Source organism: Alligator sinensis, unplaced genomic scaffold (assembly GCF_000455745.1).
Source record: "Alligator sinensis unplaced genomic scaffold, ASM45574v1 scaffold673_1, whole genome shotgun sequence".
Lineage (NCBI taxonomy): Eukaryota > Metazoa > Chordata > Crocodylia > Alligatoridae > Alligator > Alligator sinensis.
This window is the reverse complement of record NW_005842829.1, coordinates 463631-484491: the sequence shown is the minus strand read 5'-3', so window position 1 is coordinate 484491 and position 20861 is coordinate 463631. Positions and strand designations below refer to the sequence as shown.

General features: G+C 60.9%; 3 protein-coding genes across 7 annotated transcripts in view; 1 reads left to right on the top strand and 2 right to left on the bottom strand.

Annotated features, from left to right (window-relative positions):
• LOC102373761 (unconventional myosin-X-like) overlaps positions 1-313 on the bottom strand; it is a 178577-nt gene extending 178264 nt beyond the window's left edge. The window contains exon 1 of the mRNA XM_025191530.1: positions 231-313. Coding sequence (XP_025047315.1) covers positions 231-313 — 83 coding nt within the window. The remainder of the gene's footprint in view (positions 1-230) is intronic.
• Positions 314-1856: 1543 nt separating this feature from the next.
• Positions 1857-4308, top strand: LOC112547952. The gene is made up of 2 exons (XM_025191516.1): positions 1857-3098; positions 3993-4308. Exons 1-2 carry the CDS (start codon positions 1857-1859, stop codon positions 4176-4178), a joined length of 1428 nt encoding a protein of 475 aa, XP_025047301.1. The 3' UTR covers positions 4179-4308.
• Positions 4309-4740: 432 nt separating this feature from the next.
• The window catches only part of SLC4A3 (solute carrier family 4 member 3), a 32996-nt gene continuing 16875 nt past the window's right edge, over positions 4741-20861 (bottom strand). For 3 of the 5 annotated variants that reach the window (XM_025191533.1, XM_025191532.1, XM_025191534.1), the window contains 15 exons: positions 20334-20514; positions 19521-19620; positions 16798-16982; positions 15681-15897; positions 15166-15387; positions 14703-14851; positions 13889-14050; positions 12851-13045; positions 12506-12712; positions 11617-11706; positions 10468-10634; positions 9753-10006; positions 9057-9226; positions 7647-7820; positions 4741-6891 (listed from right to left, as the gene is read on the bottom strand). In XM_025191533.1, coding sequence (XP_025047318.1) covers positions 6814-6891; positions 7647-7820; positions 9057-9226; positions 9753-10006; positions 10468-10634; positions 11617-11706; positions 12506-12712; positions 12851-13045; positions 13889-14050; positions 14703-14851; positions 15166-15387; positions 15681-15897; positions 16798-16982; positions 19521-19620; positions 20334-20514 — 2551 coding nt within the window. In that variant the 3' untranslated portion in view covers positions 4741-6813. Of the gene's footprint in view, positions 6892-7646; positions 7821-9056; positions 9227-9752; positions 10057-10467; positions 10635-11616; positions 11707-12505; positions 12713-12850; positions 13046-13888; positions 14051-14702; positions 14852-15165; positions 15388-15680; positions 15898-16797; positions 16983-19520; positions 19621-20333; positions 20515-20861 lie in introns of those variants that run through there. The other 2 variants (XM_006035391.3, XM_025191535.1) reach the window with 2 other exon arrangements.

Below are 20861 nucleotides of genomic sequence, written 5' to 3'. Positions count from 1 at the left end.
CGCGGCGCGGTGCAGCGCAGCATGGCGCGGCACAGGAACGTACCCGACAAGCCCGCGGAAGGTGCTGGGCGGCCCTGCCGCACGTCGAGGTGTTGCCAGGCGTGACGCGGGACTCGGGACCCTTGCTGCACGGGGGGTCTCGGGGGCCCGCACAGGGCCTGCCCCGAGGGCTGCTGTGCCCCTCGCCTGCCCCGGAGCCCAGGCGCGATCCAGGCGGTGCTGCCCCTCACCTGGACCCTCCGTCTGCTAACGAAGCCTGGCCGGTCCTGGCTGGTGCTGGGCACCACTCAAGGACTGGTCCCAGCTGCCCCATTGCCACTCCTGCGCCTTGCAGCTCGGACTCCGGCTTCACTGCCCAGGCCCGCTTCGGCCTCCGGCTTCACTGCCCAGGCCCGCTGGCCCTGCCAGCCTGTTGGCTCGCTCAGCCCAGCAGGCCCTGGCCCTGGCCCTGGCCCTGGCCCTGGCCAGGCTCTACCTCTTCCTCGGGGCCTTGGCCCTGCCTGGGCTTTGGCCCTCAGCTGTGGCCTACCACGCGGGGCTCGGGACACGGAGCGCCCCGTGGCCAGCTGTGCGGCCTCCAAGCTGCTCCTGCAGCTACAGCCCAACCCCGGCTGGTGAAGCCCAGCACAAGGCAAGTGTCTGTGCACCTGCAAAACCCCGTCCCCAAGCTGCCAGCTGCCTCTCAGGCTGCAGGGTACCTTGCTAGGGCTGTGGTGTCCCCCAGGAGCAGCTCCTGCTACCAGGAGCTCCTCGCGCTGGCTCAGGACCTCGCTGCCCCAGCCCTGCCACTCAGGTGCCCCCGACCGAGCGGCCGGCCGGCCGCCTGCTCTCATCTGCTGCCGGCGCCGCCTTCCCCGGCCTGCTTCCCTGGGCTCCGCCTGCTGCCACTGCAGAGCCGCTTGCCCTGGAGCAGTCGCCTGTAGCCGTGGGCTCCGGCCTTTGAACTTCAGCTGTTTCCTTGTTGGCAACTGGCCCTGCTGCAGCTGCCCGCGGATTACGGCCCTGCTAAGCTGCCCTTTCGCTCGCCTCCAACGAGTGTCCCTCGACCCCCGTTACAAGTCACTGCGCCCAGCGCCAAGCGAGCTAGGTTGGGGCCGCTCTGCACGCACCCAGGGAGGGCAGGAGCGTGACACCTGCTCCAGAGCCTGGGCTCTAGCTCCAGCTCGTGATGCCCGGGCGTGTGCTGGCTGCTGTCAGTTGACCTGCCTGGGTAACCCTCACCTCCGCCCAGGCCAAACCGAACCGGAACAACCTGCGAGGACGGCTGCAGGAGAGACCCGGCCCCCTCCCAGCCCCATGCCCGAGGAATCGGCTGGCGCGGGGCCCTGTGCGCAGCAGCCAGCAGCTGGGCCCACGCTGCGGCATCGCCCCTGCCCACCAGGCTGGGGCTCGCACGTGCCTGGCGCTGGGCAGGCGCTGCACAGAGCGCTCAGGCGCTGGACAGACAGAGGAGGTGGCAGAGGTGGGGAAGGGGAATAAAGCCAGTCACACTCGCGGCCAGGGGGCTGACAGACAGACCCACCTTCGCTGAGCCCCAGACGGCAGAGGCCAGGCTGGGCTGGCCTGCCCGGTACTGCCCGCTGCGAGGCGGAAGGGCGGCAGGAGCTGATGCCTTCCCTGGGTCCATCGTGCCCGGTGCGTTTTCTGCCCTCGCTGCCCGGTCGGTGCAGGGCAGTCTCTGGGCAGCAGCTGCGCTGTAGTTTCTGTTTTCTCCAGCAGGCCTTGCTCTTTCCCCACTTTCCCACTGCTCGCTGCCTGTGCCCTGACCCGCTGTTGGCTCTAAGGCCCAGGATGACGTGCACCTCTCTCACGTGTCTCCAACTCTTGTCCTCCGCCGCAGGTCACACGGGCTGCCCATGGAAACCTTCTACTCTGCCCTCCAAGCTGAGATCCGTGCCTTCAAGGAGCAGGTGCGGAGCTGCCAGGAGGGCTTTGACCTGCATGCCCTTTACAAGGTGCTGCTGCTGCTGTTCCCGGAGAGCCAGCCAGGCGAGGTGCAGAGCATAGAGCAGCTGAGAAGGCACGTGGTGTGCAAGGACTGGACAGGCCAAGAGGCAGCAAAGCCTCCAGCGGGCGACAGGGACTGCAGCATCCCTGCCTATGTCTCCTGGCTTAGCTCTTACCTGGGGTATTTAAATTCTTTAAAAGACACGTTTGATGCCAAGGTGGTGTTCCCCTTGTGCGAGAACCTGTATGTCAACGAGGAGCCGGGGGGCAGGTCAGAGCCTGGGTTGCTTGTGGGCTCCCCCTGCCCATCCGGTTCTGGGCACGGGAAGGAGGAGCAGCCCTGTGTCACAGAGTCCATCGCGGACGTCGCCAGGCAGCTCTTTGCCATCAGGAGGAAGTGGGCCCTGCTGCTGCAGGGCGGGATGATCGATGACCGGCTGCTGAGCCCCCAGAGCCTGCGAGATCTACAGGGCTTTGCCCATGCCTGTCCCTTCAGGAAGGTCCTGAAGCTGGTCCCCAACATCTTTCACAAGAGCTTGGCCACTGCAGAGCTTGCCCAGAAGTGGGTTGCTCTCCACAGAAGCAGATACAGCTCCCTCCAGCTGCCCTCAGGGCTGGGCTGGGGAAGAGGGTGGTGCAGGGGTGACCTGGCTCCTGGCACCTCTGAGCACTTGACGAACGGGTCCTTCAGCCCCCTAAGCCTTTCTAACAGCTTCTTGGGAGGCTGCTCGCAACCCAGAGCAAAGAGCGGCACCAGTGGCGATGGAGGCAGTGGGGCAGGCAGCGCTGGCCTGGTGAGAGCCCAGCTGCAAGAGAGCCAGGAGGAGCTGATGTCTCTGCTTGGGCGAGCAGAGCGTGCAGGAGCGCTGGAAGCGCAGCTCCGGGGCATCACCCAGAGCATTTCCCACCTGCACCAGCAGCAGCAGGACAAGAGGAGGGAGCTGGACAATGTCCAGCAGGGCCTGGGGCAGGGTGAGGAGGACATGGCTGAATGTGTGCCGGAGCACAGCAGCTCGTGCCAAGCAATCCTGAGACAGCTGGCAGACTTGGGGAGGCGCCTGGAGCTGGAGGAGTACCGCAAGAGCATCGTGCAGAGGGACTGGGTGCTGGAGCTAACGGTCAGGCCAGCCCTCCTCCGGCATATTGATGTGGTAAGAGGCTCAGCTGCCGGCACTGGCTGTGGATCTGAATGGTGAATGGCTGGGGCAGGGCCAGGCTTAGCCTGCAGGGAGGCTGTGGGCATGCCAGCTTTATAGCATGTCGGTTTGCATGTGCACGTGTGTGCACGTGTGTGAACAAACATGAGCCTGTGAATGCAGTGGTATGTGGCAGGAGTGCATGGGGCCTTGTAGGGTCTTCAGGACACACTGGTATCCAGTGCAGCGGATCATGACACCAGCGAGGGCAAGGGATGGGAAGAAAGCGTGTTGGAGCCCTTCCAGTACTGAGGAATGGATCCTGGGATCACAGAGCACCTGGGCTCTCCAGAGGTCATCTTGTTCAACACCTGCTCCAGGGGATCAGCCCCATCCAAACCATTCCAGAGAAGCTCTGGTCTAACCTGTTCCTAAACCCTGTTACGCAACTACAAGACCTATTGCCCAAAGACACCAAAAGCAGGTGCTTTTAACTTGCTGCAAGTAAAGCCAGGGGACAAGGGCTGTCCATGTTCCACTGTGGCATAGGGTTGATAAAATGCACTGGAGAGATCCCAGAGGCTGTGCCCCCTGCTACACAGGTAGGAGAAATGCCCCACTCCATACCAATCCGACCATTGTGATAAAAATCCCCTTCTGATCCCCAGTGTAGCACTGGGCTGACCTTGAGTGGAAGAGCAAGACCCTGTAGCCAGGACCCTCTCGAATGGGCTCGGACCCTGAGGCAAGAGGGAGGGAGCAGGAGAAAGGGGCACGTGGTATTTGGAAGGGAGGGTGCTGTTTCTCAAAGGAGCCAAAGAGCAGGCTCCGTGTAGCACCTGTCCTCTGGGGCCCCATCAGGCTACAGGTGCCAGAGCCTGGGCACTTACAATGCCGTCTCTTCCCTAGGTGCAGCAGCGCTGCAGGGAGCTGGAGAGAGTGGTGCTGGGGTGGGAGGAGGCTGGCCCAGCGCCTCTCCGGTCAGCAAAGATGACAGACTCCGTGTCCTTGCCTGGCTCGGCTCACAGCTCCACGGCACATGCCATGCCAGGGAGTAGAGGCTCTCTTGCCCCTGGAAGCTGGCAGGGACAGTGACAGCAGGGGCCAGACTCTACTTTACCATCTGCAGTAATGTGCGCATTGGATGTGCGTGCACATGCTTTGCTGGAAGGGCACATGTGCATGCATCTGTGCTGTGTACCTCCGCGGCACAGCTACCAGTGAACAAGCGTCTGTCTTCTCATGGTAGCTTCATTCTGCCCCTCACCCCACCAAGGGTCTCCGCTGCTTTACAAGCAGCAAGCCAAGCCAGAAAAGCAATGGGGAGGGATCTGCTCACCAGGGGAGTGACTCTGAAGCCACATGCGAGAGCTGGAGCAGAATCCAGGGCCCAAGTGTCCTGCCCAGAGCCCCGGGCTGGGATCAGGCTACTTACCAGAGTCCAGCACATGCTGCAGCTATGCGGGTCCCGGTAGCCACAGGGGCTCCAGGTAGGGCAGTGGCAGTGGAGGGTGATCATGGGCCAGAAGAAGGGTGGGCTCTAGGGAAGGCGCATATGGCCAGGCGCCCCCAATCTCCGAGATGGAAGACTGGCCACCTGCAGCCCCTCCCCAGGGGCTCAAGCACATGCCCAGGGATGCAGAGGCCTCTGTTGTGTTCCTGCAAAGGGTTTATTAGTGCTGCTGTTTCCACTACAGTCAGAAGTCACCACACACAGCCAGGCTGCCGGGGACACAGAGACAACAGGCCTCCTACACTACACAAGGAGGACAGGACACACAGCCACAGACGCACAGAAGACACCAGTTTCCCACCTGCGAGGGCATCCATGGGCATGGCAGGGCTGTGGGCGCCAAAGGGGTTTCTCCCTTTGGGTGGGTATTTCTGAGGCTCTGTGGGTGCAACACGTGACTCCAAAGCCTAGCAAGTGCCCCAGGCGGTAAGGAAGGATCTGTGCCCACTGACAGATAGGAACGGGGCAGGGCCAGGGACAGACTGGGGTCCCAGGGCCAAGCAGTGCTATAGACAGGGATCCTAGGCTGGCACCTACCCTGCAAGGGCACCATCCCCTCCTGTCCCCAGAAAGAGCAGGAGCCCATGTTCTTGGGCCTCCTGCCTGCCAGGGCTAGCCCCCAGCCACACGCTAAGAGCACATCACAGATAATCTCTTCAGCTACAGCCTGGGCCTGCCAGAGAGCCAGGGGCCCTAGCAACCCATGCCAGGAACCAGACCTGGACAGCCAGACACCCCCATGGCTTCCCTGCACAGAGATGTGGCTGCCCAGGGCTCACACCGCAGGCCTGAAGACCAGGTTCCTGGTGGCTACTGCTCATTCCCCAGCTACCAGGCACTGCTAATGGGTGACCCAGCTCTGGGGGCAGCAGGAGGAAGTTTCCATAGTGACCTGATCACTGGGGGGGATCCGGGCCAAACTGCCCACCAGGCAGGGAGGGGTCAGGGATCCACAGTGATCCAGTCACTGGGCTGAGGCCTCCGTGTCCTGAGGGGCCTGAACACCTCAGCAAACCCAGTCGGTGGCTGTTGAGACCGGTGCCTACGGGGGATGGTGGGGGTACACTCCCTGCAGCCCTACCCCCCAAGGGCCCTGCCCACCTGCTCTGTGCCCTTCTGACATCACAAACCTTAGCTGTAACATCACACCTGGTTACCAGGGATGAACGTGACTTCAGATGGGGACAGACAACCCCTCACCTTAGACACATGGTGCAGGCTGAGGGAGGGATTTGCTGGAGGTGCTGCCAGCTGCTTTCAGGTCTGGAAAGCAGAAGCACTGTGCGACCCCAGGGAAAGGGCCTGCTCTCAGGGCACAGGCATGCAGGGTGCCCCCATCCCCAGAGCCCCGGCCAGGGTCCACAGTCCCCTGGTTCTGCAGAAAGGCACTGGGGGCTCAGAGCAAACCCCGAGAGGTCAGGGTCACCCAGTGCTGCCCAGGCATGGTGAAGTGTGAGGGGGATTCTCCTTGTGGCAGCTGGTGACCTGCTGCCCACCAGAGAGCTGTGCTGTACTCTCTGGTTTGCTCATGTGATTGCAGGCCGGTCCTGCTGCAGCAAGAGGGCCGGAGGGCAGCCTTTTGGGTAGCATTTGGAATAACAGCTGGGCCGGGGCTAAAGGACCATGGGGAGCACAAACACCTGGGAGCAAGGCATGGCAGGGCGTGCTGGACCAGGGCACCTGTCAGGCTGAGCAAGGAGGCTGCCTTCAGAGTCTGGCCCCAGGAAGCGGCCGGCCCTTTGCAGGCAAGACTCGCCTGGCACTGTGACTGCAGGAGACCCTTCCCTACCCTGCCAGGGTGGGGCCTGGCCAGCCTCTCCCTCCACAGTGCCTGGATCCTGGGCTGGCATCTGAAGCAGGTGAATGGGAGGTAGTGGCATGGCTCCCTTTAACCAGCCCACGCACTGAATGCAGCCCCCAGCCACCGGCAAGGACTGGGGCCAGCTCAGGGCCGAGGGAGTGCAGGGTCCCACGGAGCATCTGGGTGTGAGAGGCACTTCCCGGCCCCGCTGGCTCTGGGAAGAAGGAGACGGTGCCTCCACTGAGCAGGTGATGGGTGTCATGGGATCAGCTGGACCGTGCCCGGCAGAGGCCATAGAACAGCTGTTCATTGCTGCAGACCAGAAGCTGCTTGACTTGCTGTGAGTCTGAGGCCTGTTCAGACGGCCCTGGGTCCAGAAGAGAGCCCAGCATGGGCAGAGGCACCACAGCAGCCACTCACACAGGCATGTGCAGCTCATTGTACTCATCCCGGCCGTCCTCATCGAAGTTCGGCTCCGCGTCCTCCGAGTCCAGCTGGGGATAAGAAGGACTGGCAGTGAGGGCCATGGCTGCTCCCTGAGCAGGTGCTGAGCCCCATACAGTGCCACTGTCCAGCAGACTCTGCCCCCAGGCAGCTAGGACCTGGGACCACTGCCCTCCCCTCCCTCCCCACCCTGGGAGCTTTGCCCAGCTGGTTGAAGTTGCTCCCACCCTCTTTGGCTCCCACTAGTCCCAGCCCTTCCCTCCCTCCTGCTTCTCTCTCCTGCTGCTGGGGGCTGCCCCTGCCTCTCTTCCTGCTACAGGACAGCCACCATTGGGGAAGGCCATGAGACTCCTCCTCCCTGCCAGAGCCTGATCCAGGCCCTTCCCTGCAGCAAAGACCTTGGGCAAGGGCAGCAGGAAGGAGGCACCAGGGACCTGTGACCAGGGGATGGAGAACTGTGCCCTCAGCAGTGGCAGTCAATGGGAGGCTAGCAGGCAGGCTGGCCTGTCTTGGCTTCTGCCACAGAGGAGAAAGGCCAGGGATCTGTATACCAGGCAGCCCTGACAGTAGAGAGACGAAGCAAGGACCCCTGTCCCTGACTTCAGGCCTCCCCACGGCAGCAGCATCTTCCCTCCCTTTCACCCATCTCTCCTTCTCCAGCTGAGCTCTGAGACAGGGTCTCCCATGGCTCTGGGGGGCTGCGCTGGGTCCAGCCAGCACCCAGCAAGCAGTTGCCTCCAGGACACCACTGCAACCTGGACACTGTGGCACTGGGGAGGAAACCTTGGGTGGGGGAGCAGCTTACAGCTTTGAGCTCCCTATCCTGGAAGAAGCGGGGCAGCACGAAGCGTCGCAAGGGCACTGTCATGATCAGCACGAAGGGGAAGGCCAAGGAGGCCACGGTTGACTTCACCACCCAGAGCAGCACAATGCAGGCCAGTTGGATGAGGGTGAAGAGGTTCATCCTCCAGGTCTTCACCTGGGGAGACAAGACCAACCTAGCAACGTGCCACATCTTGCCTGGCCTAGCAATGAACCACCCTAGCACGTGCCATGCCATGGCCCATCCTAGCAATGTGCCACCCAAGCAACATGCCACACCACGGCCCATCTTAGCAACATGACACGGTAGCAATGTGCCATACCATGGCCCATCCTACCAATATACCACCCTAGCAACATGCTATGCTATGGCCCATCTTAGCAACATGCCATCCTAGCATCACACCATGCCTCCACCCATTCTAGCAACATGCCATCCTAACAACAATCCATGCCCTGGCCCAGCCTAGCAACGTTCCAGCCCAGAAACACGACACTCTGGCAATGCATTGTGCCTCCATGCTGTCAAGCAATGCACCATCCAGGCAACACGCCATTGCTCAGTCTAGCCACGTGTCATCCTAGCAACGCACCTTGCCACGGGCCAGCCCATCAACACATGATCCTAGGAATGCACCATGCTATTGCTGAGCCTAGCACCGCGCCATCCTAGCAGCATACCATGCCATCGCCCAGCCCAGCACTGGGCCAACCTCACAGCGCTCCATCCTAGCAATGCACCACACCATCGCCCAGCCTAGCAACACATGATCTAGCAATGCACCATGCTATTGCTGAGACTAGCAATGCACCATCCTAGCAATGCATTAAGCCATTGCCCAACCCAGCAGCATGCCACATCATGGCCCAGCCCAACCCCGTGCCATCTTAGTAGCGCACTATGACACCGCCCTAGCCATGCACCTCCCTAGGAATGTGCCATCCTAGCAACATGCCATACGCCTGTCCAGCCTAGCAACAAGCCATCCTAGCAACCCACCATGCCTTCGCCCAGCCTGGCAACTTTCCAGCCCCCCCCCCAAAAGGGCCACACAACAGTCTCACAACACACCACCCTAGCAACAGGTCACACCTCTGCTCAGCCTAGCAATGCAGCATCCCCGCAATACAGCATTCTTCCACCCAGCCCACCCACATCTCACCACCCACCAGCAGCGATGCACCACATGCCAGCCCCCGGAGCAGTGGTTTCCCTGTTGTGGTCGGTCCCCATGCTGCCCAGGCCCCCACTGATCTCACAGCTCCAGAGAACTGGTCATTCAGCACCTGCAGCCAGGGCTATTCAGTGCTTGCCTGCACCCCACAACAGAAACCTCCCCGCCACCTGCCCCCGCTCCCCCGGCTGCAGCTCCCACCCGCCTTGCTCACCCACCTTGACAACGTAGATGTGATCAGGGTGGTGCTTAGACGGCATGAAGATGAGGAGCAGCCGCTCATAGAGCTGGATGCCAGTGAGAGATGTGACCCCCATGTAGAGGAAGATCCCGAAGAGCACGGCCAGTGGGATCTGCCGCAGCACGTTACCCATCACGATGGACAAGCCTGCAATGATGGTGCTCAGGGCTCACCATGCACACACCGGGGCCCCCTGACACCCCAGCCCTCAGGCACCCCTGTCTGCTGTAGGTATGGGGTAGGGTGCAGGGGGGTGGGAGGCTGGCTGTGGGGGGAGTGAGGCATAGCCACTGTCTGGGGAGCAGGTAGGGATGGTGTTTGTGTGGGGGTTGGGGCAGGAGGGAGGGCTATGGTGAGACGGGGACAGAGCGCTAGCTGGGGGAGCTGTAGGGAATGGGACAGAAGGGACATGGGTGCAGGGGCCCCGGCTGTGAAGGAGGAGGGATGCTGGCTCCAGGCTGCTGTGAGCAGTGGGGCAGTTGGTGTCCTGGGTAAGAAATCCTGACAGGCACTCTGGAGGGGAACAGGGCACTGCCTGGGGGAACAGGGGAGTGATGTCAGCTGTAGGCAGCTGGGCAGGGGTACAGGCTGGGGGTCGCTTTGCCCACACCTTGGCTCAGTGCCAGCCGCATCCCTTGCTAGCCCACCCCCACGCCACGCAGCTCAGCCTCACCAACAAGGGTGGCAATGAGTACGCCTGTGACCCGCTGCTCCTTCACCTCCTCGATCTTGGGCTTCTCCCCAGGTGCAATGGCCTTGCTCATGACAGTTAAGGCATTGACATGGGTGATGGAGCGCACAGTGGCTGCCGTCAGCCAGGGCAGCCCGAACAGGGCGCAGAGCCCACCCATGGTGCCAATTAGCAGCAGGTCCAGGTGGAAGCCAGAGCCTTTGAGCAGTTTCCGCTCCTTCTTGCTGACGATCAGGCTGGGGCAGGAGCAGAGGGAGAGCAGTCAGCACCGGTGGGCAGCACTGCACTGCAGCCGTGAGGGAGACATGAGGAGCTGAGCAAGGTGGGGTGGGAAATGTCTCTGCCCTGGACCAGAACCATATCAGCTACCCCAGGGAGGCATCCTCTCCTGGGCTAGGCTGGGGCAGAACATGCAGACAGTGTCCTGCGCACACAGGCCTGTCTGGGCACAGCAGGGAGCCCATGCTGCAGCTGTGAGGCGGAGAAGACCGAGGCAGCGGGCTCCAGTGGGCAGAGGTATCATTCTCACCAGCACTCAAGGAATCCTTCCTGCCTGCCTCTTTCCATGCTAGGTGCCCTGCTGTCCGGATCCAGCAACAGCCTGAACACCCTGGGCTGACCCCACCCCCACTGGTGCCCTGCACAGACCCCTGGTGCTGGCTCCGGTGACCAGCAGCTCACAGGCAGTGGCACTCACGTGGTGATCTGCGTCTCCATGAAAATGAGGATAAAGACCAAGAGTGCAGGAATGGCCGAGGCAAACATCATCCACACTGGGAAGGCCTGGCTGCTGCCCAAGGGGTGGATGAACCAGCCGCGCTTGTCGGGGGACGTGACAGAGAGGCCGGCAGGGACGTTCAGCTTCTGTAGGAGCAGTCCAACATGACACGAACATCCTCATTGCATCTGGCCCCATGGCCCAGGCAGTTCCCACCCCACTTTGGGAATCCAGCACTCTTAACCCCAGCCCCAACCTGTGCTCAGCACCACACAGCACCATAGGGCCCCTACCCATGGGGCTTGGCTCTGGCTCTGGGCATTGCCAGTTCTGAGGCCCTGAGGGACCAACTGAGCCATCTGCTACCAAACTGACCTCTGTGTCCTGCAGGCCAGAAGCCCTTGCCCTGTGATGCTGCACACAGGCCGCAGCCCGTGGCTGAGATGGAGCAGAGCTTAGAGAAATGCCTAGATGCTGAGCCTCAGCCTGGAAGTCCCAGAGCTGCCACCTCTGCCCTGCCCTGGCCAGCTGTTCATGGCCATTCCCCCTCGCCTACTCCCAGCACCTGTCAACAGCTCGCCTCTCTGCTCCAGCCAACCTGCCTCTCCCTTCGGCTGTTACTGGTCATCGATCCGAGCCTGGGGAGCCGCTGCTCTCAGAGCTTCTGCCCATGGGGGAACTTCCAGATGAGAGCTGAAGCACCTTGTAACCTCCCTGTAGGTCACTGGAGCAGGCCACACTCCCCCTCTCTGCAGCAGGTTTCACAGCCCTCTTGGGGCCCATCTATTTGTTCCCTTTCTGGGCCACCGACCCCAGACCAAGCTGCAGCCTGCAGGCATAGCCAGAGGCTGCCTTCCTCCCTCCTCTACCAATCTGAGACTGCACAACTCCCAGCCACCCCTGGTTCTGCACCTGTTTTGATGCCACATGCAGCCCTTCCCAAGCTCCAGCCCTTGAAGGGACTCCAGGTGCCAGAGCTCTAACTCCTGGGGGCTGCAGGAACAGTACACTGTGGCCTCTGGCTTGCCTGTTACACTGAGGAGCGGGGAGGTGATGGAGCCTGGCCACATGGGTGCGGTGGCTTGGTACTGGCTGCATGTGCGGGACCTAGGGCAGTGTTTGCCCTACCTGTGTGTAGGTGTCCGTGATGGTGTAGTCCACCAACACCATGACCAGGATCGAGATGGGGATCCCAAAGTCTCCAATGATGCGCCGAGCCTGTGGAGTGATCATGGCAGCAGGGATGAGCTGGGCCCCTCCAGAACGTGGATCTCCATGGTCCCAAGCAGAGAGCGTCTGGATGTGTTTGGGGGGAGGAGGGGGGCAGCAGCAAGGAGCGCAGCACAAGTGAGTGCTGCTAACAAGTGAACGGTGAGAGGCCCAGGTGCTCCAGGCTGCTCTGACGGGGCTGGCCCTGGCCACGTGGGGTGTGAATCTGGCAGTCCCCAGCCACGCTGCACTTGGAGACGCCTCTGAAAGCACATGGGAACTACAGCCCTGAGCATGTGAACGAACCATGAGCACAATCCTCCTTCCTGCTGGCCAGGTCATTTTGACCTGATGCTGGAGACCTCTCACCCCTGCTCCTCACCCTCCCTAAGATCAGCCTGGAAAACAGATGTTGGTCCTTGGGAGTCGCTCTGCCTGGGAGGCTCCAGTGCACCACACTCTGGGCTACAGACTCCATCAGAGAAGCCTTGCTGGCCTTGGCGCCCTGGGTGCAGAGATGGGCAGGAGCAGCCCAGGAGCAGCCCTGGATGGCAGTGACTAGCTGCTGGATGGCTGCAGCAGCACCCAGCTGCTGCAGCCTTCTTCTTCTGCAGGCTGGAGCCTGGGGCCCAGCCACATCACAAAGCCAAAGGGCTACTGGTATGTTGACTCACTCAGTCATTGCAGAGACCCCTGCACCAGCCCTGATGCGTCAGAGCAGGCAGCGAGGTGTGTTTCTGGAGGGCAATGCCTGGGTGGAGGGGCTGGGGGCAGCGTGTGCAGAAGAGCCACAAGCCTGGGCACCTACCTTCCCTCCCAAGAAGCGGCTGTTCTTGAACTTGCGCATGAAGAAGGCAATGAAGAAGGTGCCCAGCATGAGGATGAGGGAGAGGAGGGCGGTATTGGGCTGCATCCGGGTTCCCAGTGTCATGGCGTCTGCAGAGAGTGCACTGGTGTTCAGGCTGCCTTGCAGGCTTGGTGGATAAAACTTCAGCAGGGGGTGCTCTGCAAACACCTGGGCAAGGGTGCATGAAGGGGCACGTCACTGCCTGTGGGGAGGGGGGGCCAGAAGACACCATCACTGCCCAGTGGAGCTGGGGCATGGCTGCTACCACCCATGGGGGCAGGCAGAAGGCATTGGGAGGGGGATCACCTTGTAGAGTTTGTAGAAAGTTTCGTAGATGAAGATGAGGGAGATGAGGAAGGCAAAGATTTCCTGCGTGAAGGGCGAGATGTAGCGCACCAGGAAGCTGCCTTCAGCTGCCACAATGATGAAAATGAAGACGATGAGCCACAGGCCAATCCACACTCTGCCTGTCAGGTACTCAATGCCTTGGGTCTGGCAGAACTGAGATGGGGAGGAAGGGGCAGTCATGGTCACGGTCACAGTCTGAGCATCTGCTTCTTCCCCCCGGCCCATGTGACCCCTGAGTGCCAGTTGAGAAGCGTGAGGACATCCTCCTAGGCCCCACAGCAGGGCCACGGTTAAGGCAGGGCTGACTCCCTGACAAGGGTCACAGACTCCTGCCCTCCCATCAGCCATTGCACCTCAGCGGGGCACTCCAGCCTTGAGACAGGCAGTGCTAGAGGGAGGGATAACCTGGGATCATTCAGCCTGGAGAAAAGACAACCAAGGGGATGTGAAAGCGATCTCTAAATGCCACGAGGGCTGCTGGAAAGGGGACTGACCTGTCATTCTCTACATCCATGGGGGACAGGACGTGAACTAACTCCAGCAAGGGAGACTTAGGTCACATTAAGAAGCACTTGCTGGTCAGCACAGGAGTTGCCACCACTGGAAGTTCAGAGCAGGATGGTTTGGTCGAGGGTCATGGGACCAGAGAAAAGAGGGGCTGGAAGGGACCTCATGAGGTCACACCTAGGCCAGCCTCCTGCTCAAGGCAGGATCATCCCTAGACCGTCCCAGCCATGGGTCTGTCCAACCTGCCCTTGAACGTCTCCAGGGATGGAGATTTCACCACTTTGAGGGGCCTGTTCTAGTGCTTGACCTCCTCAGAGTCAGAAAGTTCCCCCTTGTCTCCAGCCTAAATTTTCCCTGCTGCAGCTTGAGGCCAGTTGTCCCCTACAGTCACAGAAAAAAGCCCATCTCCATCCTCTTGATAACAGTCTTTAGGTATTTGGAGACTGCTATCAAATCCCCCCTCAGTCTTCTCTTCTCCAGACTAATTACCTTTAGCTCTTTCAACCTGTCCTCACAGTCATGTATCCCAGGCCCCTGATGATTGCTGTCACTCCTCACTGGACTCTTTCCAATCTGTCCACATCTCTCCTGCAATGCGGAGCCCAGCACTGGACACGGCATGGCTGCACAGTGTATGCACTGTATACAATGCTGAACAGAGCAGGAGAATCACTGCCCCTCACTTGCAGGTGAGACTGCTGTTCATACAGCTCAGGAGACTGCTGGCTTGGTTTGCAGCCCGAGCACACTGCTGGCTCCTGTTCAGCTCATGGTCTGCTGCTCCCCAGACCCTTCTCTGCAGTGCTGCAGCCCAGCCAGCCATTCCCCAGTCTGTATTTGTGCATGTTAGTATCCTGTCCCTACTGCAGGACTTTGCACTTGTTCTTGTTGAAGGGATGGTCCTGCCCAGGCTCCAAGGCCTCGAGGCCCTGTCCAGGCCTGTGAATACCTGTCAGCTGGTGTGTGGCCAGGGGATGCCAGCCATCGCATACCTCCCCTCCCTTCCCAACACTGCAAAGGAAAAATGACTCCACAGCAAAGCCACGGCTCGGAGCCTGTGGCAGCATAGCCCTGCCCAGCCTACCCCACAGAAGAGGCTGCACCGCAAGGCCGGCTGCAGGTGTCCTGCATGGCTGGATACGCTACAGTCCCTGCAGAAGCTCTGCAGTTGCAGATGACCTGACCAGCCCCAGCACCGCCCTGCAGGCATCAGGGGAATGCCACAAGGCCTTGCCCAGATGGGCCAGGCCACAGGCACTGGTGGGACAAGCCCTGGCCACATGTGGCAAAGGCTGACACGCACCTTGTAAAACGCTTCTTCAAACACCAAGAGGGGTCCTGAAAAGCCGATGACAAGGAGGGGCTGGGCCCCGAGCAGGGAGAACAGGATGCCCAGGACCGAGGTGGAGATGATCAGTTCTGAGACACCCATGAGACCCTCCGTCTTCTCCCCTTAGAGAAAGAGAACAACATGTGCATCAAGGAGCCCCAGCTGGGACACACCAGAGCACTTAAGGGAGGAGCCCAGGGGCTCTCTCCAGTGCTGCTCCTGGAAGGCCGCGCTTGGTCCTGGCTCCACGCTGCTGCAAAAGGTGGACATGCCGGAGAGTGCTCAGAAAGGAACTGCAGACAGGCCAGGGGCTGAGCAGCAGGGAGGAAGGTAGCCATGCGCATGCAGCAAAACGAGCCCCCAAGCCAGAGCCCCGTCCAGGCCCAGCAGGGCACCTGGCAGGCAGGAGCATGCAGACCGAGCGCAGGCCCGTTACCTAAGAGTCCCCCGAAGGTGATGGCAGGAGAGAGAGCAGCAAAGTAGATGAAGAGAACGGCCGCAAGACACTGGCTGTGCAGGGCGTCCCGGATGTCGCTGAGGTATTTGGGGTACCTGCGCTTGATGTCCCGCACCAGGCCGCCAAAGAAAATGCCGGTCCGCCGCAAGGGGTCGTCCTCTGCCTCCTCTTCCTCCTCCTCAGCCTTCACCTCACACAGCTCTGGGGAGGGGCAGGGCGCATGGGTCACGACGGGAACACAGGGACCCGAGCCCCCTTCCCCCAGGATGTACGTGCTGGAGCAAACCCACCTGCCATGTGGCCAGTTGGCGTGATGCTATCATTGGCAGCTCCCTAAACAGTCCCCCTGACAGCCTAGGCCCCCGCTGCTCACCCTGTCCTGACCTTCCCCCACACCCCTGCTGGGCCAGGACAGGGGGAGCCCCACAGGGTCGCAGCCAGCACCCAAGGCTCAGTCTCCATCCCCTGGGCAGATAAGGGAACACAGCAGAGACCTCTGGCTTCCTGGGCGATGCCCTCCTTTGTGGACTTCTTCTGCTCCCGCTCCTTCCTCTTCCTCAGCAGCTCCTTCTGGAAGGTGGCGATGGAGCGGAGCAGGTCCTTGCCCTCCACCTCCGATGGGGGGATGACGATGCTGCAGTCCAGGAACTCATTGATGGCGTTGAGCAGGTCCTGGCGGTCGTCGGCCAGGTACGCAGCCTCGTGGAAGAGCTGCCGCCAGAGATAAGTTTAGGTTAGGGTCAGGGTCCTCAGCACAGCATCACAGTGCCTTCCTCCTGTGCACCCAGACCCTCCAGCTCCAGCACCTGCCTTACTGCCAGGTCCTGGCACTTGGCCAAAATGTTGCCTCCAGCCCCAGTCCCTCCCCTCCTGACCAACAAACAGGACCTCCCCAGGGCTCGTCTCCCAGCTTGTGGTCCTCAAACCAGCCCCCGCTGACCTGGGCTTGGCAGCCAGCAGGGAGAAGGCATTGCTGCAGCTAGGAACTTGGGAGCCAGCCCCAGGACGTGTCACTCCCCCTCTCCCCATGGCCAATGTCATGGTCGCCTCCCTTTTGTCTGCTAGTAGGGATGACGCATCTCCCCTCCCTGCCCCAGCAGAGGCAGCATGCATCTTCCTGGATGCCCCACCAGGAGGGACCAGCGCAGCCCTGTCTCCATCTGCAACAGTCACCATTGCATCCAGTTTGGGTGCTGGTGCCTGCTGTGGCAGGCACTGGGCCCAGGGGCTCTGATGCACTGGTCTGCCTGTCCCTTTCCAGGGCCAACACCTCTGCCTGACTCAGTGCACTGGAGGTGCACACCGCACCTCCTCTCCTCCCTCAGCCTCTGGGGACCCCTTCGCTCTTGCCCTCCTCTGCACTCGCTGCCCAGCACAGCGTGACTGTCGGGGCCCTTCTGCACTGGGTGATCCCACCCTGCCCTGAGCCTCCCATCCTGGGCTGGGATCCTTGGACGAGACCTGCCCCCTCGGCCATGCCCACCCCCAGCTCCTGTCCAGCAGAGGCCTTGGCACAGCAACGGCATCTCTGCAGCTGCCGTGTCTTGTGCCTGACCCTCTGTCCCTTCTCCCACCCCCCCAGCATTAGCGATGGCCCAGCCTGCTCCTCGCCTTGTCGGACATAAGGGTGGAGATGGAGCGCCCGATCTCGTGGTAATCCATGTTGGCCTGGCTGGGCCCCAGCAGGACAAAGATAAACCGGACTGGGATCGGGACCTCCAGGACAGACTCCAGGAACGTGGCCTCGTTCAGCCGGACAAAAGCCATGGTGGGCTGCTCCAGGAACTGCACGCAGCCTGCGAAGGGCAGAGACTGTGGTCAGGGGGGTCCGGCACTGGATCAGGCACCTAGAGAAGCCATTGTCACCTCCATGCCTGGGATTTCTCAAGAGCAGGCTGGCTAAGGGCTGGGATGATTTAGTCAGGAATAATCCTAGACTAGATGTGGCCATGTGAGGGCCCTGCCAGCCCAAATGTCCTATGATCCTATGAACGAGGTCACAGTGGGAACCAGGCCCCAGGAGATATTGATGCCCCCCAGAAGCATTGTCCCAGGGAAAGGCCCCTGCTAGACATACATGGGCTCATACAGGTATTCCCTGACTGCAGGTGATGGGAAGTGTGGGGTCGCCTGGTCCAGGGGAACCTGGGGCACAGTGCCCTCACAAACAGGCTGTTTGCAAAACAGCCAGGTTTTATCACATGCTTTTGTCCCTAGCTTGGAGAAAACACAAGCAAAGCCAATACGGCGCTGTCATTAGCTGGACCCAGAGAACACAGGCACCGGGAGCCCGGCACCGAGTAGTCTGGCTTCCAAAGCACAATAAAATGGACTGACGAGTTAAGAACATCTGAACAGCCCCGTGGGGCCTACCAGCCTGGCATCCTGCCTCTCACCGCAGCAGAAAGTGATGCTGAAGAGAAGAGCCTCTGTGCAGGGCCCATCCAGCCTGATGCCTGACCCCTTACATTCACACTTAACACTGATGAACCCACCTGAAACAATTCAGGCCCCACAGAGAGAAGCATGATTGTCCTTCCATGACCCAGGCACTGCCTCCCAGGCCAGAGCCGAACACACTGAAAAACACCGGGCCATGCACTGATCTCCATGGGACCCTGCTACCAGCCCTTGTGTTCAGCAACCATTCCCCAGTAACGACCACACTTGTCATGAGTCAGTTCTTGATCCCTTTAACATAGGCCCCCCTGATAGTGCACAGGGCTTGCTTTTCAGTCAGTGGTATGTAGGACTAAGCCAAAGGCCTGGCACAGACCTGGGTACATGACACCCATGTGGTTACCTCTACCATCTGTGTTGCAAATCCAGGGCTGTTTGACCAAGAGGACCCCAAAATAAAGCTGTCTCCCACAAACAACCTACTTCTGCGTAACAGTGCCCCAAAGTGCCCATGCAGAGCCAGTGCAGCTTGAAAACCCTTAGCCTCACCAGAGCTCCCTGCCTCAGTTATACAGGGCTCAAGATGCTACCCTGCACTGAGCCCAGCAAAAACAACTCAGTCCTACATGTCTGAATAGGGCTGGATGCTGGAGCAGGGCAGGTCCCAGAGCCCTGGCCTGGGCAGGTAACTGTTCCAGGTAACCCCAGCACCCGTGGCTCCCGGAGCCCAGTCTAGGCAGCTGGGCCCACTTCTAGGACCTCAGATCCTTGCAGTGTGCACAGGTCTCTCTCAGGAAGTCAGTTAGGCATGTTCACAATGCCCCTTTCCCACATCCCACCCAGCACTGTGCAGGGGGCAGTCAGGGCAGTGCTGTCAGCTGAGCAGGTGCAGATGGGGTTGGGGAGGGGATGGATATGAATCGTTGCAGCAGCTCTCTCCTGAGCAGCTCAGCCCTGCCCCAGAGATGTCGTCTCAGGGTTGTGACAACAAGGATCCTGACTAGGGAGAGATGGAAGAGCAGCCCCCCACCCCAGGTCTGCTGTCCTGACTGTGGCCGGCACTGGAACGATCAGGGACTTCTCGCACGGTCCCTTTTTCCTGATGTCCCAGATGTCCCCCTCACCCAAGCCAATGCCCAGCTTCTTTCACATCAAGCATTTCCTAAACTCTGTGCTCTGTGGAGGGCCAGAGGATGGGGCCTAGGTCGCTCCCCTTGCTCCAGAGCCTCTTCCTGTGTTCAGACCGTTTCTCAGGCTCTGCCTGGTCCAACACCAGGCCATTTCCAACCAGCACAATTGACAGAGGGATCACAAAACTTGCAGGGGTCCCCACGCATCACAGCTCACATGGCCCTGCAGCATTCGCACTTGTGTCTCCCTCCAAAGTTCAGGACCATTCCCAGCCCCTGCACTGGGGCTCTGAGACAGGCCTGGGCATCTGGCTTCTAGGCAAGGTGGGCAAAACAGGTTTGAAAACAGCATCACCCAGACACGAAGCTGGTGCCAGGCCGAGTTCTGAGACGCTTGGCCAGGGAAGGAGGTGAAGCAGGATGGGGCCATGCTGTCCTGCCTCCTAGCCCTTGCTCTTCCTTGCTGGAGCCTGGCCTGGGCAGCTTGGCCTGGTGTCCCCTGCGGTAGTCCCGGGCTCAGACCCCACAAGCTGGAAGGTACCTCTGGGCACCTTCAGAAGGAGCAGATTCACCCATCCTAGGACAAGGGCCTGGGACAGCCTGAGACCCCAGGACACAGCAGGCGAGGCAACAAGGGGTCACTTGGGCTAGGCCCTCCAGCTGAGCGAATGACATTGTCCTCAGGTAAAGCTGGGGTCGCAGAAATGGGTAGCCCACGCTCCTTGGCAGGCATGAGCTGGTGCCTGGCTGGGTCCCGGACCTGGGACCAGGCCTCCCTGGCAGCTCCCCTTCAGCATCTCTTACCCACAAGGACCACAGTGGCCTCCGCATCATCGGGAATCTTCTCCATCAGCTTCAGATACTTCCCGCGGTGCCCCTCAGAGTTGTGCAGATGCAGGTTTTTCTGCCCCGGCCAGGAAAAAAGGCACAAGTGAGGATAGGCAGCCAGGCTCTGTACTCCTGCCATGTGCCGGGGTCTGCACTGACCTGCAGAGCGGGGGAACTGGATGCCCAAGCCTGTTGCCTCCGCCTTGCTCAGGACCCACACCTGGCTTGGGTTCCCCTAGGGCAGGGCGCAGGGCAGAGCCTTGCTGATAGCTGTTGCTTCACCTCTCCCCACAGGAAGCTGATGCCGGACCCCACTTGTTGGTGACTTTCCCTGCACCAACTACTCCCCTTCAGCCCCATGTCTAGCCCTGGGTCATTCACCCCACAGTCCTGCTGCACCTGAGGTGCTGCTGCAGAGTGGCTGCTCTTGGCCAGAAGGAGCAACCCTTGCTGCACCACGTGGGGATGGGTCCTGCCTTGGTGGCTGGCAGGACCCCCTTACTCCTGCCCTGTGCAAAGGTAAAGACAGGGCCTACAGTTTGTCTCCTGCATCTACATTCAAGTGCCTGAGCAAGCAACCGGCCACCCTGCAGTCCTGCTGAGGACTGGGTCCCTGACCAGGATGCCCAGCCCCAGGTCTTGGATCCGAGCGCTCTGAACCCCTGGCCTGCAACGCTAGAACCCCCAGGGAAGCTGGGTGCACCTTGCACTTGGCCTTGTCTCAGGCAGCTGCCCTGGGAAGGGCAGAGACCCCTTGCACCAGCCGGTCCCGCCCTGTATAGCCCTCACCTCCTTGCACTCGGTGTCATGGGGTTTGGGGTCAGCCATCTCAATACGCTCCTCGCCCATCAGAGGCATGCAGGTGTCGGTCATGTGGTTGTGGTTGTGGTGGTGGTTGCCCACGACTGAGTTCATGCTGGAGCTGGAGTGGTTCTGGGGGAAGAAGCCCTCCTTCTCGTCGTTGGGGTGGCTGGGAGGACAGCGCCGGTCAGAGCCGTGGGCGGGAGCGGCCCTGCCCTCGGCCCCCAAAGCCAGTGGTGATGGCAGGACTGCAGCTACCACCCTCCCTGGTGGCCAGGCTCTGAGGGAGCAGGGTGCCAAACCCCTATGGGTCAGGGGAGCGGCTCCTGTGTCTGGGCTGATACCCAAGCCGTGCAGCCCTGGGCAGGAAGTCAGGGATGCTGCAACTGGTCCCCAGCCCTGCACCCTCCCCTTCCTGCTTTCAGCATGGCCAGCTCCACCTGCCCATGCTCCCTCAGGGGCTCTTCCCTGCAGCGCTTCCCCCCAGCCTTGCCCCATCTCCACCCCAGCATCTGC